At 38.1% G+C, this 14,664-nt stretch overlaps 1 protein-coding gene across 1 annotated transcript; it reads left to right on the top strand.

Annotated features, from left to right (window-relative positions):
• The first annotated feature begins 2,045 nt into the window (after window positions 1-2,045).
• On the top strand, window positions 2,046-13,177 carry LOC111579267 (large neutral amino acids transporter small subunit 1-like). Its single transcript, XM_023286487.3, has 11 exons — window positions 2,046-2,569; window positions 2,977-3,510; window positions 3,634-3,759; window positions 6,672-6,777; window positions 6,879-6,923; window positions 7,738-7,861; window positions 7,961-8,064; window positions 8,213-8,309; window positions 9,309-9,458; window positions 11,064-11,238; window positions 11,982-13,177. The coding sequence occupies exons 1-11, from the start codon at window positions 2,494-2,496 to the stop codon at window positions 12,056-12,058; spliced, it is 1,614 nt and encodes a 537-aa protein (XP_023142255.1). The 5' UTR covers window positions 2,046-2,493; the 3' UTR covers window positions 12,059-13,177.
• Window positions 13,178-14,664: the final 1,487 nt, after the last annotated feature.

Below are 14,664 nucleotides of genomic sequence, written 5' to 3'. Positions count from 1 at the left end.
TCTGATCTCAAGTGACCAGTGAAATCACAGCATAACAACCTATAAATAACCACAACTCCAAATTTTTCCTTTGTTTTAGTACAAAAAAATGTACGTTTTGAAAATGATCACATTTAAGGAATTATCTTTTTACAAAACATTATGAACAACCTGAAATTTTTAAAGAAAAATAAGTTCAGTTTCAACGACAGTTTGCTTCAGTTTATTCTTTACACATTACAATTTACAGATCACAGTGCGTCTACAAAGGAACAAAACATTTAGTCACAGCTGTCTGGAACTGAACGATATAGTATTTTACTTCAAATTGACGAAAGTCAGACAAAAAAAAGACAAACTCTTACAAAAATTTGACAAAATATTACAAAAATGAGACACAAATGAGACAAAGACACGAAACAACAAAAATGAGACAAAAAACCCTACAAATATTACTGTATAACAGCATGACCATGACAGGAACCATTTGCTGCAGTGTGCGTTCCTGTTTTTAATTTCATAATTTCTCTTAAGAAACATTTTCTATGTACAACTTTTACTTATACTGTATATTTTTAACCATGTAGAACAACAACGGGTTATTTGCACTCTTAATTAAGTCAGATGAAGCTTAGAAAAATAGCTTCTCTTCATGACCTCTTAGTTTTCTCGCTTTGTTTTATTTAATTCCTGGATGCATACTGGCTCATGATTACGTTATTTGTGCCCACAGGCAGTCAACAGCTGAGCCAAAATAGCCGAATACTGCTATTTTATATAACTTAACAAAGCATAGTGTCTATACTGAGGCCTTTGTGAGTGTTTGAAGGTGGGAAGGTCAAATTCCAGACAGTAAATTTGCCCCAAAACTACTGTATCTCTGAACTACTTCTTCAACCAAATGACATATAACAAATAGGCTCCTCTATGTAATCTCCTTTAGTTAACTATTGTAATTAATAATGGAATATTTTCTTAATTCCTCTCACTTCGCCTCCTCTGAAGCCATCTGGAGGCCTCTGGGGAGACCAGCCTGCCACTTCTAAACCTCTGGTGGATACTGAATACACAAATGTACACTTTTCATCGCCTACTTTACACTATATTCTAATGAACTTAAGGATCAGAAACAAAACAGCTGCACGAGTCCTGATGATGGCTTTGATTTCATCCCTTTTCTGCCTTTAATCACATAAACAGCAGCTGTTCTGCTGCTCAGTTTCTGGCAGTGTACTTAGTAATCGTGTACTGTGGACTCATGACAGCTAAATATGCGTTTCTTTTTATGTCTGTTTTACACAAAGCAATTTATTTACTGAAGATGATAATACATCATTTAAGCGTAAAGAGCCAGCTTTGTGCGAAGCAACTTTTAGAATGTGTTTAGGTCTCCATCTTGTGGTTAAAACTGCAACTGCAGCCCAAGGAAATGCTCAGTGTACAGTAAAAATACACTAATCATTGTGACGTGAGGCTATGAATTGCACATAAAACACAGTTTCTCTTTAATTTTATGCATTTAAAGAGCAATTTTGTTTAAAAAAGTAGATTGTATTGCTTGGTTTTTAAATAATTCATAGATGAGAGATAATTCTGTTGATTAGAAGAAATAAATGTACTTAGAATAGTTTATGCATTAAATATGGGCAGCAATAGCTCAGAGCAAAACAGTTCATTTGATATGATCTTAGGTACTGCTGTAGTTTTTAAAAAATTTATCTTTTATAAATATATATAGTTTTCTATGTATGTGTTCATATTGTTATGGAGCAATATGGACGTTTTTCCTATAAAGTTAGCTGATTTCGTGGATATCAAGAGGTGGTTTGAGCATAAAGTGACAGAAACAACATGTGCTTTGTCATTATTCTGCTCTGTCTGCCTTGAAAATGGCCAGTGGGTCTCCATTTTCTGTGTTCTCACCTTGCTGGGAGAACAAAGAGTCTCCTCTCTTTCCGCCATGGAGCCACTAGAGGGCGTCCTACCCCCACGGCATCTCTTCTAATTCTGTCTGACACGAGAGGCCACGCAGACGCACTCAGACCTACTGTACACCACAGGATTAGGCAGCACACAAAAACAGATTACAGCGTCACATGGTGGCCCCTTCCAAATGGTGGCTTCCAGTAACCTACTTCCCCCTCTGAGGTATCCCATCATTCATCTGGAGTAGGCGTAGGCTCACGCAGCAGCAGCAGCAGCAGCAGCAGCAGCAGCATCACAAAGGTTCAGCTCCTCCCTTGCTGTGTGCTGGAGGAAGGAGGGAGGGAGGAAGGGAGAGGATCAGGGTCAGATGAATTGTAGTCTGAGTGACGGAGGATGTGCAAATGAAGAGGTGAACGTGTGTGAGAGAGAGGACGAAGAAACAGGGAGGGTTAGAAAGAGAGGCAGGAGGAGGAGGAAAGGGACATAAAGAGAGGAAGGAAAAAGGGGGGCAGGAGGACACAAAAAAAGAGACAGAGCAGAGAAAAAAAAGGACAAGACAGGACAAGAGGATCCACGCTTGGAGGGAAGATGGCTGAGCCAGAGCTGAAATCGAGGAGCAGCCGGGAGAGCGTTGCCAAGGCGGCGAGCCAGGAGAAGATGGGAGGTAAGGTACAGTGCATGCTCACACTCCTGTAAACAGCACATGGCGCAGGCAGGGCTGCATTAATCCACCATGCGCTCTGCTGCAACGCTGCCTGATGCAAGAGTGGGAATGCAGAGTTGATGTGGCTACAGGTGACTGAGATGACAGGTGAGGGGATGTTAATTAAAAGAAAGCAGACATGCAAACACAAATATTTGAGGCAGGAAAGATAAGATGTAAATTTAGCCCATGAGCCCATATGACCTGCAGCCTCCTCTTCCCGGTTCTGATCCACAATGAATGAATCTAATCTAAGAAGTACTATTTTCTTCTGATTTTCTCATTTTGTTCAAAGGGCGAGCTCGTCCTGCAACTTTATCACTCGTGCTCATGATAGTTCCTCCATTGTGACGCTCTCTCCTCTCCAGCGACTGAAGCAGAACCAGACCAAGATGGCCAAATCGTGGAGCATCCAGCGTCTCCATCCTCCCCCATGGTCCCCGTTCCCGCCGCCGCCAGCCCCACCGCCAGCCAGCCCGGCAAAGGTGAGAAGATCGAGCTGAAACGCAGCATCACCCTCTTCAACGGCGTGGGGATGATCATCGGCACCATCATCGGCTCGGGCATCTTCGTCAGCCCGACCGGCGTGGTGAAGGAGACGGGTTCAGCCGGGCTCTCGCTCGTCGTCTGGGCGGCCTGCGGCGTGGTGTCCACCATGGGCGCCCTCTGCTACGCCGAGCTGGGCACCACCATCACCAAGTCCGGGGGAGACTACACTTACATCCTGGAGGTGTACGGCGAGCTGGCGGCCTTCCTGAAGCTGTGGGTGGAGATGCTCATCATCCGGCCTTCCTCTCAGTACGTGGTGTCGCTGGTGTTCGCCACCTACCTGCTCAAACCTCTCTACCCCAGCTGCACCGTGCCCGAAAGCGCCGTCAAGCTCATCGCCTGCTTGTGTCTTAGTGAGTATACGATGTTCTGATGTTGTAGTCTCGGAATGCACTCTTATCTTTAATGCATCTCATTGTGGATGATTATTTCCCACATGTCTGACTCTACATTTTGCATCTCCTCACTACTTGCAGCCTCTCTGACGTTTGTAAACTGCATCAGTGTCCGGGCGGCCACCAAGGTCCAGGATCTGTTCACAGCTTCCAAACTGCTCGCTCTGGTCATCATCATCCTCTTTGGCTTCATTCAGATCTTCACAGGTGAGTTTCAGGTTCACATACGCCAAGAAAGTCTTCATTTTTCTGTCATTGTCTGACTCTGAAAGAAATTAATCCATTCACTTAAAGCTAAATATCAGCAGCATGACCAGAAACAGGGTAAACTGGGCATCTAGCAATGAAATTTTACACCTTATGCTGACAAATCAAGCCAACAAACTGGACAAATTAAACAAATTTAAGTGTGAAGCTGGTAGAATAGCTCATTTCTTTCTCCTGTGAGAAAACCTGACTCTTATTTGATGTATGTGAACATTGAGTGTACAAATATCTCAGCCAAATCAACCCAAAGCTTAACCCTGATAATTAACCCTCCTGTTGTCCTCATTTATGGACAGCAAAAAATATTGTTTCCTTGTCTGAAAAAAAATTCAAAAATTCAGCAAAAAAGCTCCCCAAATTTCTGAAAATTTGCAAAACCTTCAGGAAGAAAATTGAAAGTTTCCCTTAAAAATTTTATTTAAAAAAAATCCCCAAATTTGGCAAGAAAATTCTTGTAAATATTTTCAAAAAATTAGGAAAAATCTTCAAAAAAAATCCTAAAAATATCTAAAATGATTCCAAATATATCACTAAAACTTTTAATATTTTCTTTAAGAACATTCACAAAAAAATCAACCAAAATCCAGCAAAATTCACTGGATTTTGGTTGATTTTTTTTTGTATGTTCTTAAACATTTTTTTTGACATTTCTTTTTTTTCCACCAAAAACTGTTCAAAAATTTCCCCAAAAATGTTTAAAATGTGGACATCAGAAGTTATTTTTTTCACATTTTCAAACGGGTCAATTTGACCCGCAGGACAACACAAGGGTTAATAGAATACAATAGTATTAAATAGACCTTTTTGACCAGTAATAGTGCTTAAAGTAAAGCTATAAACTGTGTTCTCATCACTGCCAACTGCACTCTATCCTCATATATCATCCATGCAATAAACAGCATGACTTGTACATGCTGTTTATTTCTCTGGTCCCTAATGATCAAAAAATTGTTGACTAACGCTAATGAGTCTAACGAAGCAGACTGCCCTCCTTTCAGTTTGTTACCACAGTTGCTGAGCGCGAACACAGGCCTGGTCTGTCTGCAGCCGGCGATTGAGGATGAGCAAGTGTGCAGCCATGTGCATCTGTGTGGGCGTGCCGAGGTTCATACATGACCCGTCTGTGCCGGCTGCATCTACATGGAGCAGTTTTAGGCACATAGGAGGACATCTGAGACATTTGCGGGGGGGAAAAACGACACAGAAGGTCGTAAAATGCAGCCGCGAGGAGCATTAGAGCCTCAGTATTTCATCTAATTGTTACAAACGGGACAGTTAGTGCAGATTTCCAGAGCTGTGATAGTAAGACGACCGAACCAGGTCTGGTCATTCAAAATAATCCAACAGCGCGGGAGGACAGCATGGCCGTCGACTGCTCCACGCTACATCTGCTGCTCACCCCCCCACCCCTCTTCCCTACTTTTTATTAAATTCACAAAGCCACGCCCACCACCATTGTGCTCCACGCTGTGTTACCATGGCAACTAGGCGGCAAAGCTTGCCGGCTGTTGTCACACTGTGGTCTTTCAGAGAGGGAGTGAGGAAATAATGCTGGTGCGATAGGCCCTCCATGAAAGGAGGGACATTACCATCTGAAAGCGACAGGTAGAGACCAGAGTCACGACCAGAAAGACTCCAGGCTCTACTGCGTTTGTTCTACTGCCGTGGATAAATGAGCGGTTTGAAGTTTACTTATCAAGAAGGATATCTGCGCTCGTACTTAAATGTCAGCCGGGCCACACCTGATTATGTTCCTGTGCATCAAAGGAGATGCTCAACTGGCTGGCTGATGGTTGGAAATGCCAAACATGTCAAAGGGCAACCGGCAACAGACCAGGCCTCAGAACGAGAAGTAAAAAACGGCAGCAGCTCTCAATGAGAATCCATTCAACGTCCAGCACAGGGGTGTCAAACTCATTCTAGTTCAGGTTCCACATTCAGCCCAATTTGATCTCAAGTGACCAGTAAAATCACAGCATAATGACCTGTGAATAACGACAACTCCACATTTTTCCTTTGTTTTAGTGCAAAAAAGTCCATTCTGAAAATGTTCACATTGAAGGAATTATCTTTCTACAAAACATCATGAACAACCTGAAATTTCTTAAGAAAAATAAGTGGCGCTGGTCCTGAATGATACAGTATTTTTACTTGATGATCAAAATGACAAAAGTCAGACAAAAAAAAGACAAAATATTGCAAAAATGAGACACAAAACAGCAAAAAGGAGAAACAAAATGACAAAAAATGAGGCAAATGACATGAAACAAACAAAAAAGAGACAAAAAAATTAGACAAAAAAGTTACAAAATGACAAAAAAATGGACAAACGACACAAGCGAGACAAAAAATGACAATAGCATGAAACAAAACGACAAAATCAATACACAAAACAACAAATAAACTGTCAAACAAAATGACAAAAATGACACAAAAAGCACGAGACAAAGAAGAAACACAAAATGATAAAAACATGGGACAAATGCCAAAAGTCAGACAAAAAAAGACAAAAACCAACAAAAACAAGACAAAATATTACAAAAATGTGACGCAAAACAACAAAAGAACAATGAACAATCTAGTATTTTACTTTATGATCAAAACAACTTGTCATGGTCAAGAAATTATATTTAAATTTATCATTTTACTAATTTCCAATCTGCAGTTAATGTCTTCTCCGTAATTTTTACACTTTACAAAGTCGTCCCGCGGGCCGGATTGGACCCTCTGGAGGGCTGGTTTTGGCCCACGGGCTGCATGTTTGACACCCCTGGTCTAATGTCTGGTGTGATGAACGCTTTTCTTTCAGTCATTTTTCATAGATTTCTTTCCTTCTCTGTGTGTGTGTGCAGGTGATGTGCCCTATCTGACACCAGAAAAGGCATTTGAAGGCAGTAAAATGGGGGTGGACAACATCGTCTTGGCTCTGTACAGCGGTCTCTTTGCTTTCGGAGGCTGGTGAGGCCGATTTTGATGCAACTGCAGAACAGAAATGATACAATATACAGCAATTCCAGTCTTTAATTATTGTCTAAAATACTGCTTTTATTTCCCTCCAGGAATTACCTGAATTATGTAACAGAGGAGATGATCAATCCAGAGAGGTGACTTAAATGTGATGAAGGTTGTGTTGAGGATTGTACAGACTTTATGATAACAGCATGACTGTCCTCATGTATGACTGATCTCGTCTACATCTGCCTGGGAGTCAAACTCATTTTAGTTCAGGTTCACATTCAGCCCAGTTTCACATCAAGTGGGCCGGACCAGTAAAATCACAGCATGATAACCTATAAATAACCACAACTCCACATTTTTACAGCAAAAACGACACACAAAACAACAAAAATGAGAAACAAAACGACAAAGACGTGGGACAATCACCAAAAGTCAGACAAAAAAAAGACAAAAAAAACAACAAAAACAAGACAAAATATTACAAAAATGAGACACAAGATGACAAAAGACCAATGAACAATCTAGTATTTTACTTTATGATCAAAACAACTTGTCCAGGGTCTAGAAATTATTTTAAATTTATATTTATAGTTTTACAAATTTACAATTTACAGTTAATGTCTTCTCTGTATTTTTTACATTTGAGAGCTGGATTGGACCCTCTGGAGGACAGCTTTTGGCCCTCAGGCTGCATGTTTGACACCCCTGGTTTATTGCATGAAGATAAAGTACACAAAGTGCCTTGAACGACATAGAACATTTCACAAAGAAGCATGCGACTCTTGCATTTTTGCATAATATATGATAAAATCTGGCATGACTGATCATAATCTAATGGTTTCTATTAGAGTGCATGAAACTCCACACAAATTCAGTCCTTCATCTCCTAAATCCAGCTCAGTATTACTGGAAAACGTGGCATTAGGATGTTCTGACTTCAGCTGACCTCCCCCCCTATAGGAACCTGCCCTTGTCCATCATCATTTCCATGCCGATAGTGACGATCGTGTACGTTCTGACCAACCTGGCCTACTTCACCACCATCCCTCCTCAGGTCATGGTGGAGTCCGAGGCCGTTGCCGTGGTGAGCGTCACACTACAACCATGTTACATTCTCAACAGGCAGTTTTTTTTTTTATTGTGAACTGTCCTCAGATCTGTTTTTATGGTGGTGTTTCTGCAGAGTTTTGGAGAGTACCACCTGGGTGTGATGTCCTGGCTGATTCCTGTCTTTGTGGGACTGTCCTGCTTCGGAGCTGTCAACGGGTCTCTGTTCACTTCAGCACGGTGCGTGTTGGCAGAAAACTGAATATCCACAGCATTTTCCTTTATTCTTTGCTGGACTGTGCAAGACTGTTCGAGGCTGGAAATTTCATCTCTCGCCAGCTATTCTTTGCAAAACAAACAAATAAAGAGCTTTTCTTCTTACTTCCAGGTTGTTCTATGCTGGAGCTCGAGAAGGTCAGCTCCCTGCTGCTCTGGGATTAGTCCACACCGACCTGTTCACACCGGTGCCATCCCTCATTTTCACAGTAAGAATGACTCACAGTGATGATCAGACAGTTAGATTTGTTTTAATCATGTCAGAGTAGTCCAAAAACACCATGATGATATCTCAGAAGGTTAAATAAAGGTGTGTTCATATATTAACTATTATCATTATTATTATTATTATTAGCAGTAATAATAATAAACAATTGAAATATTATTAATATTAATAATAATTCACTTATTTTAATCATGTCAGAGTAGTACTAAAACACCATGATGATATCTCAGGTTAAATACAGGTGTGTTAATATAATAATAATAATAATAATAATAATAATAATAATAATAATAATAATAATAATAATAATAATAATAATAATAATAATAATAATAATAATAATAATAATAAATAATTATATAATAATTATCATTTTAATAATATTATATAATAATAATAATATTAACAAATAAATAAAAATATTATATTATGTAATGCAATATATTATATTATTATATTATATTATATTGTATAATAATAAATAAATCAAAAATATTATTTTTATGCCACGTCGAAGTAAGGAAAAGAACAAGCGGAATAAAACAAAACATAAAAGGTAAAACCATAAATCATAGTAGTAATGTAGTAGTAATTGTAAATAAATAAAATAAATATATAAATAAGTTAAAAAAAATTAGAGGGTAAAAGAGAAGAAAATAATGAAATAAGTAAAGTTAAAAAAAAAATCAAGTATTACTTTCATTCACATCTGGTACGTGTCCCCCAATGTTCAGAATGTTGAAAAAAAGTAGAGGCTGTGCCTTTGATCCCAAATTTTTCATCAGTTGTTAACAATAACGGCAGAAGAAACAAATAAAAATGGATCTAAGTTGAATTCTTGTTCAATAAATGTCAATGCAGTAGCATCAGCAGATCCTTGTTTGTTTATTTTCCAACATAAATCATATTTTCCCCCGATTATAGTACATTCAGCAGTTTTAAAATACCACTTATAATCTCGTCTGTTTTCCCCTCGTCTCAGTGTTTCCTGTCCATGATGTATGCCATCTCTCAGGACATCTTCTCCGTCATCAACCTCTTCAGCTTCTTCACCTGGCTCTGCGTTGGCATGGCCATCGCTGGCATGCTCTGGCTGCGCATCACCAAACCTGACCTCAGGAGGCCCATTAAGGTAAAGTACCGACGTCTGAAAGCTTATTGCAGGTGATAAATTCTTGTTGCTCCCGAGATCTTCCTGTGAAACATGGCTTTAAAAAGGCGTCACTGAAAGGTGACCCTGCTTCTACTTTATTCCCATTCAGTGTCTTTGTTTGCCCCCAAAAGCATCAACATGCCTCCTGGTTCCATAAAGCATTTGCTGTTTTTTTATGAAAGCTCTACTGTATCGCTGCTCTTGTTATTGGTTGGAAGAAGAGCCACGCTGTGTTTCCAAGGTAGGAGGGAGTGATGTTTGGGTGAATACACGGTTTCTCTTTCATCGTGGGAATATTACCTCGGTTTGCCTACAGTCTTTCATCTTTCCTTTGAGCCAGATTGCTCTCAGGCCATTTGTTTCATAAGATAAACTACCAACAATGAAGAAGAAGAGCTCTCAACCATTCACGAAACAACAGCTGTTTGTTTCTTCACTTCCTAAATTAAAAGTTCTGTCAGAACAATACGTCTCTTTTAGTCGGTTTTTCATGTTTTTTTTTCCATGATCATTGTATTGTACTCATGATTGTTACTAATGTAAGCAATGCCAGGTTGCTAAAATCTGACAATATCTGTTAAAATATAATAGACGAACAATCACACTCGCACTCACACCTACGGCCAATTTAGAATAATCAGTTAACCGCAGCATATTTTTGGACTGTGGGAGGAAGCTGGAGAACCCGGAGAGAAGTCCAAAAACATGCTGAGGTTAATTGATTATTCTAAATTGCCTGTAGGTATGAATGTGAGTATGATTGTTTGTCTCTATGTGTAGCCCTGTGACAGACTGTTACCTGTCCAGGTGTCCCCTGTCTTCACCCTCAGTCAGCTGGGATAGACTCCAGCCTCCCTGTCTTACAGTTTGAAAATGTGGGAAAAAAATATATTTTCACAGTGAAACTTCTGATGTCCACATTTTCAACATTTTTGGGAAATCTCTGAACATTTTTTGGTGGAAAAAAATGTTAAAAATGTTTCTTAAGAACATTCACAAAAAAATCAACCAAAATCCAATGAATTTCACTGGATTTTGGTTGATTTTTATGTGAATGTTCTTAAAGAAAATATTAAAAGTTTTATTGATATATATGTAATCACTTTAGATATTTTTAGGATTTTTTGGAAGATTTTTAGTCATTTCTTAAAAATGTTTACAAGAATTTTCTTGCCAAATTTGGAGGATTTGTTTTAAATAAAACTTTTAAGGGAAACTTTAAAGGAATTATTGGAATTTTCTTCCTGAAGGTTTTGCACATTTTCAGAAATTTGGGGAATTTTTTTGCAGAATTTTTGGATTTTTTCAGACAAGGAAAATATATTTTTTGGTGCCTGTAAATGAGGACAATAGGAGGGGTAAGAATGTGCTTCAGTTAAATAACAAAGCTGCTTCCTGCCTCTGATTTTATCTACTGACGTGATAATATAGAGAAATACGTTAACAAGACATAGTTTCAACCATTCATTCTCGCTACATCATCAGTTCTACTTGAATTATTATGAAGTCATAGTGAAATATTGGATGTTTTAACCTTTTGTCAGCAGGTGAGTTCATACCAGCGTTATATTGTCTGTTCTGCAGGTGTATCTGTTCATCCCCGTCATCTTCGTGTTGGGTTGCGTCTTCATGATCGTCGTGTCCTTCTGGGCGGCTCCGTTCGAGTGCCTGGTCGGCTGCAGCATCATTCTCACAGGAATCCCAGCATACCTCCTGGGCTACAAGTGGAAGAAACCTCATGTGGTCAAGAAGATGCTGGGTGAGTTTTTTCTTCTTTTTTTTTAACCCTCCTGTCGTCCTGCGGGTCAAACTGACCCGTTTTAAAGTTTGAAAATGTGGAGAAAAAATACATTTTCACAGTGAAAACTTCCACACTTTTTCAACATTTTTGGGAAGTTTTTGAACGTTTTGTAGTGCAATAAAAGAAATGTGTAAAAAAAAATGTTTCTTTAAGAAAATTCAGAAAAAAAATCAACCAAAATCCAGCAAATTTGGCTGGATTTTGGTTGATTTTTTTTCTGAATCTTTTTAAAGAAAACATTTGAACTTTTACTGGTATATATGTAATCACTTTAGATATTTTTAGGATTTTTTTTGGAAGATTTTTTTTTTTTTTTTAAATAAAACTTTTAAGGGAAACTTTTAAGGAATTATTGGAATTTTCTTCCTGAAGTTTTTGCAAATTTTCTGAAATTAGGGGAATTTTTTTTGCTGAATTTGGGGATTTTTTTCAGACAAGGGAACAATATTTTTTGGTGGAGGAGGGCTAATAGCGCCTTTGTGTATTTGTTCAAGCGAGGCTGGAGAAGCATTCATTACAGTCTGTTGTGAAATTCCTGTGAGGATATCTGGACACTGATACCTTCTGTTTGTTTGCATAATCGGTGGGAATCACTCAGACAAAGAGGTGTCGATGTGAAGTTTAATAAACTCTTACAACGTGTGACGTGCAGTGACCCGGCCAAGCGAGAACAGATAATGTGATGAGTGTTTTCTCCTCAGAAATCTTCACCATGTTCTGTCAGAAGATCTTCATGTCTGTTCCTGAGGAGAGGGAGCAGCATGCGGCGGCGGAATAATGCCGGAAAACAAAGCAGACAAGACGAGAGACTGAGTCGATTTTTTTTGTCTGAACATTCTTGTAACATTTACATTCATTCACTTGTGAATTGGCTATTATATATTTTTTTAAACCCTTTATCTAAGCAGGCTGGTAACTGTGGGGGGAAATCATTCACTAAAGTGGCCTGGAAAGCTTGGTTAAAGGAGGGTTTATGTGAACTCATGGGATATTTTATGAACACTACAAATCGTTTAAAATGTCAAAAAAAGGTCTAATCTTAGTCAAGATTTGACATTTAGACACTTTCCACAGCTTTTATTTAACAATTATACCTCCTTTAATGGTGAAACATGTTGCATCTCGGTCGATGGAGAGTCATACTTTGATTTGTTTTCCTTTCAGATATACTGCAAACACAAAATCAGAAGCTGCACACGGTTTTCTCTAGTGGCCTAAAACACTGAAGTTTACTGTTCCCCTCAAGTGTACAAATGAGTAGTTTAGAGAGAGAAGGAAAAGCTTTAGAGTTGTGTTTTTTTTTACATTTGATTAAACTAACAATGAAACTAAACATAGATTACAATAGTTTAGGGTTCTAAAGAATGTGAAATCTAATAATCTTTCAGTTAAAACTGAGGATTTTGACTAATCTGTAGCAAATAAAGACCTCAGACAGGAACAGCGAGGTCAGATTTGGACGTATAACACTAGCACTGACTAGCACTGATGACAGTATACTCCTACTAACATTTGTCAATTTCCATATTTGTATTTTTTTGTATTCATTTCTACAATAAATCTGCAGCACTGTCTTGAAGCACAAACTAAAGTGACATAAAACAGTGTAACGTTTCCCTACGACATGTTTGCTGTGAAGCAGGTCTGTCTCTTGTATCATTTCGCTCCGATATTAAACCCTTTCAGCTGCTGACGTCACGATACTTGATGAAATGATGACGGAAACCAGCACCTCTGTCTGTGAGGCTTTATTATGGGCAGCCGAGGATCTGTGTACATATCACTGTAGTGGCTGAATCCAGTGTTAGTGTTTGTATCGAATGTATCTGTGCTGATTTTCTTCTATTTTCTCTTGTTTTATTGTCACTATAAGACCAAAATGAATGTTGCAACTTCAGAGACGCTGGCTTTGCTTTTAATTTCATCGGAAATGTAGAAGTCTGACTTTCAAACCGAGAATCTGATGTTTTCCCAAAGTTATTCTAAGCACTAGTCCACTCCAGAGCAGAAGGAAAGCTGCCTCTTTCTCAGTGGAAAGCGAAGGAGAGTGGAAGTTGTGTGGGCTGGGAAAGGATTCTGGATTTTGCACAGAATAGGGGGGAGACAGAAACCATTCATCTGTGCATCGTCAGCCTCGACTCATTCTGCTGACAGTCCAGCTTTTACAGGACACTGTCAAAGCAGCTGGATATACTGAAGCTGAACAGTAATACAGATGAGCTGAAGGCACAAAAATAGTCAAATAAGTCACTTTCCTCCAATGTTAGTGAAACTTTCATCATTTCAAGGGAACAACGGAAAACCTGACAGAAAAAAAATGGGTTCATTCTCCATGGAGCAACATCCTTTTTGGGATGAAAGATGAAATTTGCTGTGTTTTTTTTTTGAGAGAATCTAAAAAAAAAAGGGAGATTTAAAAGATCTACAAGTGTGTTTGTAATCGGCACTCACAGAATTTAACCCTCATGTCGTCTCGCGGGTCAACATTGACCCGGTTTAAACTTCTGATGTCCACATTTTCAATATTTTTGGGAAATCTTTGAACATTTTTTGGTGGAAAAAAAGAAATGTTAAAAATGTTTCGTAAGAACATTCACAATGCTCTTTAAGAAAATATTAGAAGTTTTACTGATATATATATATATATATATACATACATACATATATATATATATATATATATATATATATATATATATATATATATATATATATATATATATATATATATATATATATATATATATGGAATCACTTTAGATATTTTTAGGATTTTTTGGAAGATTTTTACTCATTTTTGAAAATATTTACAAAAATTTTCTTACCAAATTTCGGGGATTTTTTAAAATAAAACTTTTAAGGAAGTATTGGAATTTTCTTCCTGAAGGTTTTGCAAATTTTCAGAATTTGGGGAATTTTTTTGCAGAATTTTTGGATTTTTTTCAGACAAGGAAACAATATTTTTTGGTGGCCGTAAATGAGGACAACAGGAGGGTTAAGAGGTTAATCTAAAAGTTTACTGCAAATTTTTCAACATAATGCACCTTTTCCACTCCATAATTTAATCATTTTCAGCAGTCAGACAGTTAGAAGCACAACAAAACACATAAATTAATATTAAGTAGATCTTTTTTCAAGAAATCTGACTTAATAAAAACAGAGCACACTTTTCCACATAGGCCTTGCCATATACTTTAGGTTACACACAACATACTATATCTGTGTCTGTGTATAGAGTCTCTATATATAAATCAGTAATGCCTTTAGTGGTGTTTGCCCGATGAAATGTTATCAACACAAAAGAAAACTCGTATTTTTAATCCTAAAGTTGAGAGTATCTATTGTAACTGTTGCATCTCAGTGTCCATGGCAGGTTCATGTAAC

Source organism: Amphiprion ocellaris, chromosome 8 (assembly GCF_022539595.1).
Source record: "Amphiprion ocellaris isolate individual 3 ecotype Okinawa chromosome 8, ASM2253959v1, whole genome shotgun sequence".
NCBI classification, from domain to species: domain Eukaryota; kingdom Metazoa; phylum Chordata; class Actinopteri; family Pomacentridae; genus Amphiprion; species Amphiprion ocellaris.
Note: the sequence above shows the minus strand (reverse complement) of the source record. Positions and strands in the feature narration are given on the sequence as shown.